Source organism: Pyxicephalus adspersus, chromosome 4, assembly GCF_032062135.1.
Source record: "Pyxicephalus adspersus chromosome 4, UCB_Pads_2.0, whole genome shotgun sequence".
Taxonomy (NCBI): Eukaryota; Metazoa; Chordata; class Amphibia; order Anura; family Pyxicephalidae; genus Pyxicephalus; species Pyxicephalus adspersus.
In genome coordinates, this window is record NC_092861.1 from 2286640 (window position 1) to 2301185 (window position 14546).

At 45.0% G+C, this 14546-nt stretch overlaps 1 protein-coding gene across 2 annotated transcripts in view; it reads left to right on the forward strand.

Annotated features, from left to right (window-relative positions):
• Positions 1-14546, forward strand: part of FZD3 (frizzled class receptor 3) — a 45344-nt gene that overhangs the window by 20374 nt on the left and 10424 nt on the right. For both annotated transcript variants that reach the window (XM_072407223.1, XM_072407224.1), the window contains exons 3-4: positions 2429-2625; positions 5661-6678. In XM_072407223.1, coding sequence (XP_072263324.1) covers positions 2429-2625; positions 5661-6678 — 1215 coding nt within the window. The remainder of the gene's footprint in view (positions 1-2428; positions 2626-5660; positions 6679-14546) is intronic.

A 14546-nucleotide genomic window follows, 5' to 3' on the forward strand; every position in this document is an offset into this window, starting at 1 on the left:
TAATATTATATATATATATATATATATATATATAGTATATTATATATATATACTATATATATATAATATATATATATTACTATATTACAATCGTATTCCATATTTGGGCATTTTTTTTAGCTTTTTCATTTAGCTTTATTTATATTTTACAATTTTATATTTTACAATAATAAAACAGTGCTGTGTTTACGCTATACAATGCCATGATTTTTATATAGCCCCTCCCCCATTCCTAAGGCCTGAGCTTGGTCACCAAGAGAACCTGTCACTTTTTTCCCATTTATAATCCTATGGTAGGAGGCCCCTAATGATGAGGTGTATAGAAACAATCCTCCAATAGGAAACCCTCACCTGTGCATTCTGTCTGGGCCGCAAGCCACCCCTGGCACTGTCCTGATTCAATATTTTGAAAACTGATCCCCCCTCCTAATACCCCGCACTTCTATAATCAATAGATCGGATTACTGGCCTCACAGCGAGTAACGTTCCTTCCAGTATTTCGGGCCGCGCCACCCTGCATAGATCTCCACACGCCAGATCCTCTACGCTTGCCAGATAGATTAATAATATTTATAAAGCACCAGCATATGATGTAGAGCTGTACAAACATCACAGACTGAATTGTATATCTGTTTTACTTGCCCAAAGATTTGGATTTCTGTTCGGCTGTTTTTGTGACTCACACCTCTGCATGCATGTGGGGTCTTGTCCCGCCCCCAGCCTGTGATTGGACTGTGAAAGGAGATGCAATCACTCTGCTCTCTCCTGCTATCAGCATGATCCCTGTAAACACATAGAATCTTCAGAACAAATGCTTGGCTGCCTAACTATTTTTGGTCCTTTTCTGCCTTGTTCCCGACCTCCTTGATCCAACTTTGCCAGTCCCTTGAGCTCCTTACTCTCACCACTAGGGGGCATATCCAGGACTGAGCAGCGTTCACATTATATGACTAGCACTCGGTCCAGGAGGAATCCCCACCACCCATTGCTGAGCTGGCAATGCCATTGGATCAGGGAGACAATAAACATTTATATATATATTGATTGGACAGGCTCCTCAGGGGAGTGGCATCAGGAGGGCGGAGTCAAATCCTGCCATTACAATTCGATGACACATAAATCAATAGAATATCTTTGAACCAATTCCAGATACTTTTGTGCCTAGAGTCATGTGACCTGGATGGTGGGATTATTACCCCACCCCCGATTAATTTACCCTGTGGGCGGAGCTAGGAGTGAGAATGGGAACATGCAGGGATATTTGTGACATAAAAATGTGAACCCTGTGACCTGCAGAGCTGGAAAAGGCACAATGACAGCTGCCCCACTGTGTGTGACCCCGCTGGTGCTGTGCTTTGTTTTTACTACTAATGTAGCATGATGTGTCGTGTGTAAGATCCGGTAGGGGGCTATGAGTGACCCTGGGACAGGTCGGGGTTCTCTGCCCTTAGTGGTGGTGCCTGCATTAGTTTTTTTTTCACCTGCTGATCCTGCCAGCAACACTTCCCTTACTTAGGGTGACAACACTCATACCATACAGCATGTATAGAAAAGCAGCGTTGTCACTGGTGGTAAGAATTCAAACACCTTCCTGCTCCTCTCCATTACAAGGGAGGTGTTTTGTACCCCTATTGCAGTTACTGAAATCACCACTTGAATGCACAAGGCAGCACTGGATTTCTGGCAGGATCAACAGTTATTTTTTGAACAAATATAACAAAATCCTCCCCCAGGGTAATATAGGAGACTAAAAAGAAGCAAATAGGAGAAGATGGTTGGTAGAGTTTACATTCAGAACGTAAAATATCAAAATGTCTTCATGAATGAATGTCAGAGTGGGTGGTCCGTCAAAATTATTTGCATAATAAATGCCCCCATGTGATGCTGAGCTTCTGTGATTGACAGAACTGAAATACAATAAAGGGGGCGGGGTCAGGGACAGTCAAACTGAGGAGGGAGGGGCCAGAAAATCCTCGATCTCCTCCAGGGAGAGCGGAGGCCCGGGGTTGGGCGGATTTGATAAAGGAGAAGCCCATGGCCCACCTACTAGATTGTAAGCTCTTCGGGGCAGGGTCCTCTCCTCCTGTATTACTGTCTGTATTAGTCTGTCATTTGCAATCCCTATTTAATGTACAGCGCTGTAGGTCATCCTCCTCCCCTGCATTCGTTGAGATATGTTCACAGCTGAGCGAGAATAAAATAATATTATTCATGCTGAATTGCCCTATAAATGATTGACCCCGGTCAGGGCCGTTCCGGGTTCACACTTGAAAGCTTTCAGCGGGGTGAGGGGTCGGATTGGGGGGGTATTAGCGGTTCTTTTGTTCTCGCGGTTAGGAATTAACATCTAATGGTGTGATTTGCAGTTAATATTTAGCGCTCTGCTACCTGAACACATCTGAAATAACTTTGTATTTTTTTATTTCAGCCTTTCCATCCCATGGTGAACCTGGAATGTTCCAGAGACTTCCGGCCCTTCCTGTGCGCGCTCTATGCGCCCGTCTGCACCGAGTATGGGCGGGTCACCCTGCCGTGCCGCAGGCTGTGTCAGCGGGCGTATAGTGAATGCTTCAAACTCATGGATATGTTTGGTGTGCCGTGGCCCGAAGAGATGGAATGTAGCCGGTAACGTAATTTTGCATTTTTTTCCCCCTCACGGTGCGGTGCTCTGTGCTTGTAGAGCTGAGTAATGGCCACACCCAGGAGGAAAAAAGGGGGCGTGTCAGGCCAAGTGTGTTACTGAGTGCTGATTACAGGGCGGATCATATTGGAAACCCAGTGCATAGGATTTATCTGATTTCAATTGGGCCTTAAAAGTTTCCTGTTATTATTATTATAGTATTTATATAGTGCCAACATATTATGCAGCGCTGCACAAAGTCCATAGTCATGTCACTAGCTGTCCCTCAAAGGGGCTCACAATATAATGTCACTACCATAGGCATAGGCCACAGTCTAAGGTCAATTTTGGGGGGAAGAGAACCTGCAAACTCCATGCAGATAGTGTCTTGGCCGAGATTCCAACCTAGGACTTAGCGCTGCAAAGACCAGAGTGCTAACCACTGAGCCACCCTGCTTCCCCATATATCTACTGGCACCAATGCTCCACCCCTGCAGAGTCTATTCTATGCCTAGGCATAGGTCAGGTGACTTGACGCAAACCAATTCACATTCATGGACAATGAATGCAATTTTCATCATTTATATCTTCATTTAGTATCTGCAGCCCCCCAAAAAGGTTGGAATTGGGGCCCTTGGGGGACCTGCCATTAAAAACACTGCAACATTTGGTCATTTTGAAATGGTATAATGGTGGGAACTCCTCGGAGGCTGGAACCCTGCAGAGCCCAGGCGTCCAATCTCAGACCGGGTTTGTAACTGGCTGTTTTAGCTTGCCATCAGCTTTCCAACAGAACTTTAGAGCCCTCCCACAGCTATGACTGGAGGCCGGGATTGGCCCGCTGAGCTGGAGACAATGTGGTGTCATAAATTATACCAGAGGTGAAAGATTGCGGCAGTAACCGTCTTCTTTTAGAAACAGAATCCTTTTTGTCACACGTTCTGCATTCTGACAATAGAGCAACCAAACGAAAACCGCAGCAGCGTCCGGACATGCTGGGTCTCATCCCGAGTCATTATATAAAATGATCTCACACCAATTACTTAATGAGAAGATTTAGCTTAAAGTGTAACTAAATCCAAGAACAAAAATGTAACATATTGCAGCTTACCGCTTCTTACATGTGACGGCTGCACATTCGTTTTATTATCTGCGGGGTGACAACACTTCCTTGCTACATTGTGTGGTGCAGCAGCGTTGTCACTTTAGGTTGTTTCCATGCATTACAGAACACTTCCCTCTTTCCTCTTCTCCATTCCAAAAAAACAGGGGGAGGTATTTTGTTTTTTAAGGCCAGCTCTTGCCCAATCTCATACACGTTTTTTAAATGCCTAATTCGTTACGAATAGCTGGAAGGCATTGGTGGCATGGCTTTTCCAGGAACCAGCTTGCAGGTACTGGTAACATCACCAGGAAATGCAGGAGGGGGCAATGTTAAAGCTGGGTACACATGGCAGATATTTTACTTCTGATCAACTTGCAATCTGATTGGTTGTTAAAGTGCAACATTGGCAGCGAATGCCATGCTCATGTGCACCCAGTCTGTACCAACAGTGAAAGGGATCCTTGGTATCTGTCCATTTGCCTGTTTGGGGCCATGGCACCTACCAACCTCCCGCCATTGGCTAGAAGTTTTTAAGGCCCTCTTCCTGCTACATATCGATCAAACCCAGAAAAAGAATTCAAGATCATTGTCCTATCAAATATATTGATCCATTATTGATTGAAAATTTCCTCTTTTTAAATTCAATGTTTGTATCAAATCTAACTAAATAAAAATATCATCTGACCTGGGGCCAACTTAACACTCTTACTTTGTATCTATATGAAAAACATTTCACTAACCAATCAGCATCCAGATCCTGCATCATGTGACCAGTCAGGGAATAAATCTAATTTGGGAACACAGCAGCCCTCCCAGGCTGGGATATTTTTGCACCTTGGAGTCTGAAATTGGATAGCACCTGCGCTTCCTCGACCCCCACTGAAAGGATAACAACGTATGCTAAAGAGCTCATCCCGCTCATAAATAACCCCGGCTGGGTCTGAGGGGTCAGAGAATGGACTAGATGGCTTTTTGTATAATAGAACCAATGTGAGGGTCATCATTCCAGCAAAGAGGAAAGAGACATGCAAAAAAATTAAATTCCTAGGGATACACATGCGAATGAGGGCAATCTGGGGGGGGGGGGGAAGAGGCTTAAGGAGTGTCCCTGTTGGGCAAAGTGCCCTCTGGTTCCTGATACTCATGGAGTCACCAAGGCAGGGAGTAAGTTTTTACTTTTTAGGTAGACCTATACTTACCTAAAAATTCTCCTCCAGGAGACTTTGACTTGACCTACTCACTTAGATGATTCATCAAAAAGTTTAAAACCCAAAAAGTTTTTATACTCCTTGAAAGAAAGGGGGTAATTGTCCATCTCAGAAGGTCCAATAGCTGCTGTCCCCCTTTTAAGGTTGAATAATGTCCATCATCACCGGCACATTTGTGGCTCCACTTCCTGTAGTCCTCCAGAATACAGGAAGTGAACCCATCACATCACAAACAATCTTTTTTCAATGTACCATCCAAGGGAGGAGGTCAAGTCAAATTCTCATGTAGGGCAATTTTTAGGTAGGTAGAGGTCTCCTCTCTAAAACGTAAACACTTACTTTCTGGTGACACCATGTGACACCAGGAACTAGAGGGAACTTTTGCCCAACTGGGACACTCCTGTAGCCCTTTTCCCCCTCAGATTGCCCTTATTCACATGTGTATCCCAACAGGGACTCTCCTGGTGCACGTGTGTGTGCTATGTGATGGGTTCACCTCCTGTATTCTGGAGGACTACAGGAAGTGGAGCCATGACTGCCTGTGTCCAAACGTCCGGGTTGAGTGATGCTGGACGTCATTCAGCTTGGAAGGGGGACAGCAGCTATTGGACCTTCTGAGCAGGACGATTGCCCCCTTTTTTCCAATAAAAAAATAACTTTTTGGAAATTTTGCTTTTAAACTTTTTTCAATATTGAGATTTAATATATTTTTTCTTGTGTTTTTTAGATTCCCGGATTGTGATGAACCCTACCCTCGAATGGTGGACCTCAGCATCTCCAAGGAGCCCACAGAAGACACCCCATTATCAGTGCAAAGAGATTACGGCTTCTGGTGCCCCAGGGAGCTTAAAATTGACCCCGAGTTGGGTTACTCCTTTTTGGGAGTGCGTGACTGTTCCCCGCCCTGTCCCCACATGTACTTCCGAAGGGAAGAACTCTCCTTCGCCCGATACTTCATTGGAGTCATTTCCATTGTGTGCCTCTCGGCCACCTTGTTCACGTTTTTGACGTTCCTCATTGACGTGACCAGGTTCCGATACCCGGAAAGACCCATCATTTTCTATGCCGTCTGCTACATGATGGTCTCATTGATTTTCTTCATCGGTTTCCTATTGGAGGACCGGGTGGCTTGCAACGCTGCCAGCCCCACCCAATACAAGGCCTCCACAGTGACCCAAGGATCTCACAACAAGGCCTGCACCATGCTCTTCATGGTTCTCTACTTCTTCACCATGGCTGGCAGCGTTTGGTGGGTCATCCTCACCATCACTTGGTTCTTGGCAGCTGTTCCAAAATGGGGGAGTGAAGCCATTGAGAAAAAGGCACTCTTGTTTCATGCCAGCGCCTGGGGCATCCCGGGAACCCTCACCATCATCCTTCTCGCCATGAACAAAATTGAAGGGGACAACATCAGTGGAGTTTGTTTTGTGGGCCTGTATGACGTTCACGCTTTGAGATACTTTGTCCTGGCACCTCTCTGTCTGAACGTTGTGGTTGGCGTGACTCTGCTCCTAGCCGGGATCATTTCTTTGAACCGCGTGCGGATAGAAATCCCACTGGAGAAGGAAAACCAGGACAAGCTGGTGAAATTTATGATCCGCATTGGCGTGTTTAGTATTTTGTACCTAGTGCCCCTCTTGGTGGTCATCGGATGCTATTTTTACGAGCAAGCTTACCGAGGGGTGTGGGAGACGACATGGATTCAGGAACGCTGCAAGGAATATCACATCCCGTGTCCTTTCCAGGTGAGATTTTCTTATATTGATGTATTTTCCCAGAATTTTGTTTCAGCTAGGTGGGAAGAAGCTCTAGGGGGCTGGAGGCCCAACCTGGTTATTGAAAAGTGCCGGGCGGCATTCCCTGCTAAAAGCGGTTGGGTTAGAGCACTGTATTGCTATACCTTACCCTAATGAATGTGGCCAAGTCATGGGCAATTTATGGTCATGTTTTATTGGTTTTATGTTTAATATGCAGAGGATTTGGTGTTTTGTAGTTGATTGAACATGCCATGGCATAACCTTGAAATCCCCTTTGCACATTATTTCCATTTTATAACCCCACCAAAACGTTTGTGCCGTAATATAAAATGCACAGATTCCTCAGATTCATGTCTATGCTCTAAAGTTTTTAGACTGAATATTCAATATGTTTTATTGTATTCCAGTAACGTTTTATAGCCGGTAGAACAGACCTGGTTCAGCAGCATGAGATACTGTAAATGACCTTTTAATAGATCTGGCACGTTCCCCGCATGGAGCACAGTAAGAAAGGAGGAATTGTTTTCTGGGACCCGTCTCAACTGCTCGTTCTGCTTTTAAGTCACTCAGCACCGAGCTCAGTAAATAACTCCTAAAGGAAGTATAGCCAACGCAAAACATTAAAGGACTAATATTGTGTTTCATCCAACAATGGCAGGAACCATTTAAAGTTCATTCCTGTCAAAAATGTAAAATTCTTGCATTGAATCCAAGGAAAGGGCCTACATGTGGATGTCATTCATCCAATGCACCTGGCTGCCCATTATTACTTGGGTGTTTGTGCCAAGCTGTCTTGTAGAGGGCAGAAGGCTGGGTTTGTGTCAAGGGGGTATAGAGAAGGATGGAGGGTTCTGTGCCTAGGGGCTCATAGAGGAGAGGAGGATGGGTGGGGTCGAGCGTGTCCATGGGGTTGATGGGGGGAGGGGGGTCTGTGCCTATGTAATTCATAGGGGGGACTGGATGAGAGAGGAGGACAGTTGGGGTGGTGAGTGTCCACGGGGTTGATAAAAAATGATTGGGTTGGTCTGTGCCAAGGTTGTTCATAGAAGAGGTCGGGTGGGGTGGTGTGTGACAATGGGGTTGATATAGAATAGAGATAGATGGTTTGGGATGGTGAGTGGCGGTGGGGTTTATAGAGGAGACTGGGCAAGAGAGGAGGACAGGTGGGTTGGTGATTGTCAAGGGAGTTGATAGGGAAGGATAGGGGTGTCTGTCCCAATGTGATTCAGAGGGGAGACTGGATGATGAGAGAGGAGGATGGTTGGGGTGGTGAGCGTCCATGGGGTTGATAGAAAAGGATAGGGGGAGTCTGTGCCAAGGTGGTTCATTGAGGAGGGCGGGGGGATGGTAAGTGGCAATGGGGCTGATATAGAATAGGGGGCTCAGTGCAAAGGTGGTTCATATTGGAGAAAGGGTGAGAAACGACAGATGGGGTGGTGATTGCCAAGGGGGTTGATAAGGAAGGATAGGTGGGTCTGTGCCATGGTGGTTCATAGAAGAGGTCAGGTGGGATGGTGAGTGGTAATAGGGTTGATATTGAATAGGGGGGTCTGTGCCAAGGTGCTTCATAGAGGAGACTGGGTGAGAAAGGACGGGTGGGTTAGTGATTGTCCAGGGGGGTCGATGTTAATAAAGAAAGATAGGGGGTCTGTGAAAAGGTTGTTCATGAAGAAAACTGGGTGTGAAAGTACATGTGGTGGTATGGTGGGTGTCAGTGGGGTTGATATAGGATGTGGGGGGGTCTGTGCCAAGGTGGTTCATAGAAGAGACTGGGTGAGAGAGGACAGGTGGGGTGCTGAATATTAAGGGTGGTTGAGAGAGAAAGAGGTGGTGGTCTGTGCCACGGTGTCTCATAAAGGAGACCTAGCTTTGCCAAGGTGGCTTATAGAGCATGATGTAGGGAGACAGGTGGGGTCTGTGTCAAGTTGGCTCCTAGAGCATGACATGGAGGAGAGAAAGGGTCTGTGAAAGGTGGAGAGACCTGTGTTAGGAAGGCCATAGTGAAGGACTCTGATGGATGGGGGTTAGATGTGTATCAAGCTGGCTTATAAAGGAGGACCAGGTGATGAGGTCAATGTCAAGGTACTATTAGATGTTTAGGCCCATGTTAGACTGGGCCATAGGTAAGAACTATATGGGGGTGGGAGCTGTGCCAAGCGGCCCAACAGTCTTGTCTTCCTTACCCTTTGCAGTATATTGTCTTCCTCAATATGTCAGGTGCACTTTAAATGAACTGGAACAGATAGAGATTTATCTGGGTCACACAATGCATAAAACTAATTACCTGAATAGAGGCCAGCAGAATGACATGATGGATTTCTGTCTGCTTAGACTGCGTACAGACCTGCAGGGAAGGCAATGGAGGCTCTTTGATGTCTAGGAACAATGATGGCACAATGAGTACTGTCCTGGTTTGGGGATTAAATTAAACCTGTATACTCAGTAGGTAGCCCCAAAGTTTTTTAAATAATCAACTGTTTCAAGGTCCAGAATGTCCAAGAATTCCGGTGCTACCGGGCCTGAGAAGTCTCATTGGAGAACTGGTGACTAAGCAGATTTGGAGATCTCCATAAAAAGCCATCAGTCCGAAAATTCTGATTTTTCTAAACAGGCCAGTAGGTTGGTATACTCATACAATAGATATGTATGATGTGAAGGTTTAATAATCTTTCCTGGAAGAGATTTTGTATCTGGTGATATCCCCAAGGATGGAGCAGGTGTAATCTGTACCATGTAATTATCTTTTGGATATTACCATGCCACCAGATATGAGAGCTACCAGCATGTGGTCATGAGGTGTAATTATTATCATTTGCTGCCGTCTGATAATAATGACAGTCTGTCTCTGATGGTAATTTCCCGGATAACTCATTAATTGTCTGTCAAATCCCATCACCACGTAGGGGCACAGGAACATGAGGAGCTCCTACCTTCTGTCACCGAAGACCCCCCATTTCTAAATCCACCACTGTTTGGTGCTCATATAGTAATTGTATGACATAAAACATATGGGAAACCTTTCTACCCCTTGTATAAATTGGGGAATGCTCATGTGCTCAACATACACTAAATGGGGACCTCTCCCAATAATGTTCCAATGTCTCCACTAAAAGGTACTGTTGATGGATCAGCCTCTAAGAACTTTGTAGACGGTTGGGTTCTCCTTTGTGGTCACAGTTTGGTGTAGACCCTTTTGTTTTCCACCACGACTGGGCCTGAGGTACAAAGCCAGCTCCATAAAGACATGGTGGGACCAGTATGGTGTGGAGGAACTCAAGTAAACTCTAGGCTTTTGGGCCTTTAGGCTAGGTCCCAGATTCAAATATAGACCAGGACATTATCTGCATGGAGTTTGCAGGTTCTCCCCATGTTTGCGCTGATATTTATCTGGGTACTCTGGTTTCCTCCCACATTCCAAATGTTTAGGGACTTCCCCCTAAAATTGTCCTTATACTGTAATAATGACATATACCTTTGGTAGGGACATTAGATTGTGAGCTCCTATGAGGGACAGCCAGTGACATGACTATGGACTATGTACAGCGCTGCATAATATGGTGGAGCTGTATAAATACTGTGTAATGATAATAATGGTTTTGGAATGGGATGTCCAATAAACTCATAGGTGTCTGGTATTCACAATCTTCTCAGTGGTGTTGATAACTTTTGACCTATTTTTGGCTGGACCTCCACAGTGAGATAAAGTAGCTTACCACTCTATAAGGACCCTTTCATTTCCAACAGGATTGGGATTCCCATACAATCCTACAATATTGTAAAACCCTCCTAAATCAGGCCAACTGCAAGCTTAATACCTGTCAATGAGTGAATGACCTCAGAAGCTTCGTCACATCAATGTCATCGAATGAAGCCCAAAGCCTGCTGACACCTTAATGCCTCTTAGACCCAGCGCGGGCCATACTACAGCCCTGCAAGCTCCTATATAAACTGTATGCACTTGTAATCTAAATATTCTACGGCATTGTGCCACACTAATCACCGGTTATCATAACCCAACTTCCTCTAACGTAAACACATTTCTACAGCTACAAAGACAAATCTCAGCTTTGGCTGCACACAGGGAAATGACCTTCACCACGGGGCTGATAAGAGCACCCGTACACGTGTGTCCCAGGCTTACAGAGATCTCCATTCACACAATTTAGTCCACCACACAACTGCAGGAGGTGTCGGAAAAATACAGCCTTGTCTGGGCACAGCATACGTACATATCTGCATGTGTTGGCATTGCCCAAAAAGGGCCAATGATAAAGTCAGGCCTGTATGGCTGGAGACTTGGTGTCATTGAGGACTAGGGTTGCTTTCCGGCCTCTAAAAATTGGACTTGTTGTCTTTGTTTGACCATAAGGGCTAGAAACGATGCCAACACTAATGAGGACTGGGTGAAAAAGTTGCAACTTGGGAACTTTGCAACGTGAGAAGTTGCAAACATCCTAATTTTGTGAAATGTTATCTAGCAACCCCAATGGTGTCGTCCCAGGAGAGGTGATAACCACAGGCGATTTCTAGGCACTCCCTGTAACAAGACTCCTATCTCATTCATCGGAGAGAAGTTGAGAAGTGATTACAGAGAATATAGGTGGGGGAATATATTCACTCACAACCCTTTTCATCAAGGCATTGGGTTTCCTGTGGCCCTAAAGCACAGCATGCTGGGGCTTGTGGTTCAGCATCATTTGAAGAAGGGTAAGCGGATGAGTCCTATAATCCACTTTACTAAATTCAAATCATTTGAACTCAACAAATCGTCCTCAGTTTTTTATGTATTTTGCATGGATAAGCGTCCTATAGCCCTGAGATCACAGCACTGGTACTTACTAGGTGTAAGCTCTAAGATGGGGGGGGTAAAAGATATCTGAACCAAAAATGTCATATCGCACCGTATGACTCCTTAGATAAGGCGGCTGCATTCAGTTACTTTATTTTCTGCAATCACAGAAGAAAAAACTGTTGTCTGCAAGAAAATTAGCATCTTGGTCAGTTCCTGTACTTTGCACAGAAAGCACAAGCAATGTTGCCTATTTTATCCTTTCTTCTCCAGTGATCTCCCCAGCTTGTTTTAGCTGGGCGCACCACCCGGCATTTTTCAGTGACCACCAGGCTGTTTTTGGGTGGGTACTGAAGAGTTAGGTCACAATACCGGGGCCAGGTATCCACCTGGCTTAAAACAAATTCTGGGTAGAACACTTGTTCTCTACCCCTCCACCCCCTCTTCCCCCAAGGAATGGAGATGACATGTTTGTAGTCCAACCTGCATGACAACTCTGGATAAGTACGTTAAATGAAAACCAACACTTCTCAGTTCTCTTTGTAATCTAATAGACCTGGACGGATCCTCCCCTTCTCCTCAATACAATTCTGTGAGGACACTTGTGCTAAGACTTAACAATGGCACGCTGAGGGTTGTTCAGTGTCAAGGTCCTTTTAAGGGGGAGTGCAAGTGTGAAGGTCGTGGAGATAAATGTAGTTCAATTAAAACCGTTCAAAACTCATTGTTTGTTCAAAAACTGGACAATGACGCCATACAGACGAAGATCCATAATGATTTTAGGTGCCACCAGTGATTGATGCATCATGGCTGAATCATTTGGGCTCATCATGGCGGAATCATTTGGGCGCATCATGGTGGAATCATTTGAGCATGTCGATCATCTTCAGGCATTTGAACAGATGCTGCTAGAGAAAGAACTATACATGTGCGGCCGTTAGAGCTGCACAGTGTTCACACGGTCCCATCTGTAGTCAGTCCGACAAGCTTTGTTGTCGAGCATATTGTTTTCCTATATACGGAATCAGACAGTGATATCATTCCTCAAAAACACTCGTTTGTTGGGAACCATTGGCCGTACTGGCTTTTATCTATCTCCTGTTTAAGGCTTCCTGGTGATTCCAGCCATGGATTCTGCACCTCATTCCAGAATTCCAAAAACTCATATTGCTTCTTCTCCATCATTGCTTCCTTGAAGCTCAAACCATTTAGGTGTCACCTTCAGAGTTGTGAAAATCTACGGACTTCCTAACACATTCCTCGCCTCTCGACCTGGTGGTTGCATTCCAGAGATTCCCCACTATGACCTAGAACTAAATCGGCAATTATGCTCATGTCACACAGAAAGTGCCATTCAATAAATCTTTGCCCAGGCCTTTTTAACATTGGGGAACCCTTGAAATAACTTTTGGGCCTTGGGGAACCCCTTCTAATACCAACCTATTGTCAATGGGAAAAGGCCTCATAAACTAATGGCCAGTGGAAAGAATGACCGCTCCACATTGGTGACTGGAATACTACCTTTATTAACGCTTAAAAATATCAAAGTCAATGCAGGTGGACCTACCAAATGGTGTTGGCCCCAGAATTTTAAGGATATCATCAAATGGGGCGTTGAGGAACCCCTACTAACCATTAGAGGAAACTTGGTTGAGAATGGCTGCTAAGCACAATGAAGAACAATGCATTCGATATTTGCATTGCATTGTAGAACCACAGCATTTCCTGCTGTGCCAAAAAGATAATTGGTGTCGGTGGTAATTGACTTGAGCGGTCCAAATTGCTCAAGGAACCCCCAAGCAACCTCTGGAGGAACCCTAGGGCTCCATAAATCACTGGTTTAGCCTGTACCAATAGGGCCACTAGTATGACATGGCCCTTCATCCTCAAGGCTGCTGCTTTTACATCCTGAGATGTAAATGGCCACTGAAGGGAACATTTCCAGTTCTATGTATTTCTTAAAATCAAAATATGGACAACAAGAACGCAAAAAATATGTTTCAATGAAACCTTAAAGAATTATTTATAATATGGCGATCTAAGCAGCACCAATAATGTGTTTCACTGCAATAAATGAAATTGCAATAAATTTGCTGCATGTTTCCTGTGTACCATTATCCGGTTCATACAGCCACCATATCCTGCAGTCCTCGGCATTGTTCTGCACAATACATGACGTGTACAGCCCCAAAGTTTGAGTTTTCTCTGGCAGTCCATAGACCAGTTCCAAACCTGAATTTCCAGTTCATGAAAGCATTTGGAGATCTCTCACTGCTGCAATATGATCTAGACGGCTCATTTTCAGACTTGGTTTTATCTGCGCTGCTTGAGAAGATCTCTTGCCGAGGTGGCGGCTTAAAGTTTCTGAGAGGAGGACTTATAAAGGAAAAGGGCCAGCCTGGCACAACTTTTTTAAATGAGAGACTTTCTTCGAGTGTTTGGTTACAGGCTGATAAGATTCAACACTTCTCCCCTTCAATAAAACATTTCATTCATCATTTTCTCGGACAAAGATGGCACTGCCTGCAGAACAATGGCCTTTTGATTGCAAATCTTCTGCTAAAAGCCTAGTTCACAGCCAGGTCAGTTTGATTGATAGCGGAGAATGACGAAAAGGCCCCATCGGCTTAGCAGTATTTAGAAACGAGGAACGCAGCGTGATCAGATGGCAAGATGGAGGTGGTAATATAGTGAGATTGTATTGCCTGGTACAACTATTGTGTTGTAGTTTTTTTTAAAAAATACGTTGGACCATTGGCATAAGGACCTGCCCCTGAGGAGCTGACAATTTAATACTTACCACAAATATGCAATTTAAAAGCAGTGTGCATTTCGGCCGCACTTGTGCTCTTCGGCCATGACTCTATAAGCCGCAATTATGCTCTTTGCCAATAACTCTAAGCTGCACATGTGCCCTCTGGCCATGACTCTATTACCCCGACATGTGCCCTCTGGCCATGACTCTATTACCCCGACATGTGCCCTCCGGCCATGACTCTATTACCCCGACATGTGCCCTCCGGCCATGACTCTATTACCACGACATGTGCCCTCCGGCCATGACTCT